Source organism: Sinocyclocheilus rhinocerous, unplaced genomic scaffold, assembly GCF_001515625.1.
Source record: "Sinocyclocheilus rhinocerous isolate Xijiao unplaced genomic scaffold, SAMN03320098_v1.1 scaffold147, whole genome shotgun sequence".
In the NCBI taxonomy this organism is placed as follows: Eukaryota; Metazoa; Chordata; class Actinopteri; order Cypriniformes; family Cyprinidae; genus Sinocyclocheilus; species Sinocyclocheilus rhinocerous.
This window is the reverse complement of record NW_015651498.1, coordinates 1,153,926-1,157,507: the sequence shown is the minus strand read 5'-3', so window position 1 is coordinate 1,157,507 and position 3,582 is coordinate 1,153,926. Positions and strand designations below refer to the sequence as shown.

The following is a 3,582-nucleotide window of genomic DNA, read 5'->3' as shown; positions in this document are numbered from 1 at the left end:
GCTGCATATCTGATAAAATACCACCTCAGTTGCATATCTGATAAAATACCACCTCAGTTGCATATCTGATAAAATACCACCTCAGCTGCATATCTGATAAAATACCACTTCAGCTGCATATCTGATAAAATACCACCTCAGCTGCATATCTGATAAAATACCACCTTGGTTGCATATCTGATCAAATACCACCTATCTGATAAAATACCACCTCAGCTGCATATCTGATAAAATACCACATCAGTTGCATATTTAAAAACAACTCAGAAAAGTTGTCTTAATGCACTGTGATTAATCAACTATGGAAATATGGTGAAACCTATGCTTTTAAGCACTTCGGGGTATCATGCAAATACCATTGCATCAAAGAACCATGGTATTTGACTGTAACATATAACATTTAATATGCACAGTAAAACGTGAGATCTAAAGGAACTGAAGTCGAGCTCTGAACACATAAAGTGTTGAAAGATGCTGATGATTGTTCTTAAGAACCTGTAAAACTTGTCATGACAGTCCAGACTGATTAAAGGGAATCAATGAAAAACTTCAGCAGCCGATTATTAAACCATCATATATGACACACACATAAATATATTAATAATTTAGAATTACCGATAACAGACTAGCAGTTAATAAATGTTGATTATCGTGCTAATGAGTACAGCACTAAACATCCCCAAAGCCAAACAGACACAGAAATAAACTAACGAAGAGATATATACCGTACATTGTTAAAGGAACTTATACGCAGCTATAAATCAATGATACAAGTAAAACTCGCTTTTAAATCAGAGCGAGTGAACGAATGTAAACATGAGTTAGCACTAGGAGCATGCTAAACACAGTTAGCGGTTAGCACTCAGTAGTGACTCACCAGCCCTCTTTAATGAGCGCTGAGCTCAGATCGCACATCTTCGCACACACTGGCGAGTCTGCCCGGAATCGCTGTCTGAACTAGCGCTGAGATCCCATCGTGCGTTATTCGGGATTCGTTTCTAGCTGGCGCTGCAGCTGCCGGACAAAGACGGATGACGTCACGCGTAAACTTCCGACGCTTCGCGGGTCAAAGTTGAGCGCCGCTGATGACGTAGCGCGAATTAAATTAATATAACAAAAAAGTAAGGACGCTATGATTTGTTATTTGCTACCTTCCAGATCATAAATATGAAACGCCTTTATACATGCGGTCAACATTTTTTAATAATTAAGCTTTTTTATGTTTTTGAATGTCTCCTCTGGTCACCAACACTGCATTTATTTGATCAAAAATACAGTAAAAGCAGTGAAATATTTTTTACAATTTAAAATACCTGTTTTCTATTTGAATACATTTTAAAATATAATTTATTTCTGTGATGCGCAGCTGAATTTTCAGCATCATTACTCCAGTCTTCAGTGTCACGTGATCTTCAGAAATCATTCTAATATGCTGATTTGCTGTTCAAGAAACATTTCTGATTATTATCAATGTTGAAACAGTTGTGCTGCTTCATATTTTTTGTGGAAACTGTGATTCAAAATATTTAAGTAAGATTTAAAATTATTCAAGGATGCATTTAATCAAGGCTGTAGAGTTTTGTAGAGACGCTATTACATGTCCTTACCAATATCCAGCGACTACTAAATTGCCCCTAGCAATAATTTTGATCTAACAATTAAATATATGTGTATGTAACCACTGCTGTTGTAATTTCGGCCGCATCTGAAATAGGTCACGCCATTGATATTACCTGAGAATTTAAAGAAATAGCCTACACTAAAAAAATTGCGCACATTTAATACATGTGTGGAGTAAGAACATATAAGGGAGCAGAAGTGTTTCAGAAGTGTTTCAGTGGAAAAGAGCCACGCAGGAACAAACAAACCGAATTAATTGAGTGAGTCATTTACGCTGGAACCGCTCCGATTGATTCAAACTCGCCAATCGATCTTTCAGCTCAAGCGATTCACTAGCAAAAACCAGATCAAAAGAGTTTTCGAATTTTGATTTTAAAAACCACGTAGTGATTGTTGAAACAGAGCTTTTCGAAACTCCGAATCAGTTAAACCATTGCGTCGCAAAATGATTCACTGTCGCAAAAACTACAACGAATGACTCGTTTGGACTACAACGCATATTTTCTGGGATTTGTGATATCACAAATATCGACGAATGGGTAATAATGTAAACTATGTGAAAAATAATGTGTTTTTCGAACAACCTAGTATGAGAGCCTGTTCTAGTACACCCCCAAAACAAAATCAAGACTTTGTAATGTTTTTTTTTTTTGTTTTGTTTTTATAACCACAGTTTTACTACAAATACAGTGACAGTAGTGACATTTACAATGTTACAAAATATATGCTGTTCTTATGAATTTTCTATTCATCGAAGAATCCTGAAATATTAAATATATACAGTTTCCACAAACATACGAAGCAGTTTTTAACTGCTGAACTGGATGCTTCAACTCTTTTCAATTGCACTTTTTTTTTTACAGAACCATAATAATATACTAGTCAATTTTATGGTTTAGCCTATATGATACACACCCATGTTTTCACTTTGGATTTTTAGAAAATATTGATGACAGTGTCAATTCTCTGATTAAAGTTCATCACTGGAAATAATTAGACAATATTCATTCATCAACAAATGTAATAAAGTAGGCTACATGAAATGTAATTTTTCCTGAAGATCATGTTATCATGACCTTTCCCATAAACTCCAGGGTAGAAAATAACCCCTAAACGTTTCTTAAGGCTAAATGTCATAGAATAGGCCTATCCATCGACATTTAGAAAGAAATGCAAATGCAAGCAGAAAATTTTTTCTTTGCCTTTTTGTCATATGCGCCTACCACATGAACAACAGAACATGGTAAATTAGCCTAGGCCTACCCTAAAATTGCCAAACTGACATGACTTTTAAACGAAAAAATATTAGTCTCAATTTCCCGACATTTATCACATAAACCTGTTTCATGCTTCCCTACTGTACTCTGGAAAAAATTAAGAGAAACGACTCCAATTCCCGATCTGAATCAAATGATTGATGCATGAGAACAAACCTCACTGGTTCTTGCAGAAGCTCAAACTTGCTGCATGACACGAGAATGAACCTCGCTGGTTCTCACTTGTCAGGCAAACATGCTTGAGCTTACATTTACCAAAATTGGATGCTACAAACACTGTTTTCTAATCAGTGTCTAGATGTGAATAAAAGCCTATAAATAAATCATATCAAGTAAATCAAGTTCATCATATAAATTGTTCATGTCTCTTCAGAAGACTTGGATTAAACCACTCAATTCACATGGATTTATTTTACATCTCTTTATGAACTTTTTTTGAAGCATCAGTTTTGGGTGAATAGACTTTCAGTGGAGGGACAGAAATCGCTCAGATTTTAATTATATATAAAATTAGGGCTGCACGATAAATCGCATGTGATTTGCATCTCGTCAGTAAAGCCGGTTCTGTGATTAGTAGTAAATCTCCAGCACGTGCTTTCAGATGGAGCAGCATTTACTTCACAGAGCCGTAGTTCACTGACAAGCTACGCAATATCGCATTCATAATCGCAGATGAATCGCATGC

General features: G+C 35.7%; 1 protein-coding gene across 2 annotated transcripts in view; it reads right to left on the bottom strand.

The window, feature by feature from the left end:
- The window catches only part of LOC107712996 (tudor domain-containing protein 3-like), a 25,808-nt gene extending 24,765 nt beyond the window's left edge, over positions 1–1,043 (bottom strand). For both annotated transcript variants that reach the window (XM_016518412.1, XM_016518413.1), the window contains exon 1: positions 878–1,043. In XM_016518412.1, the coding sequence (XP_016373898.1) occupies positions 878–915 (38 nt within the window). In that variant the 5' untranslated portion in view covers positions 916–1,043. The remainder of the gene's footprint in view (positions 1–877) is intronic.
- Positions 1,044–3,582: the final 2,539 nt, after the last annotated feature.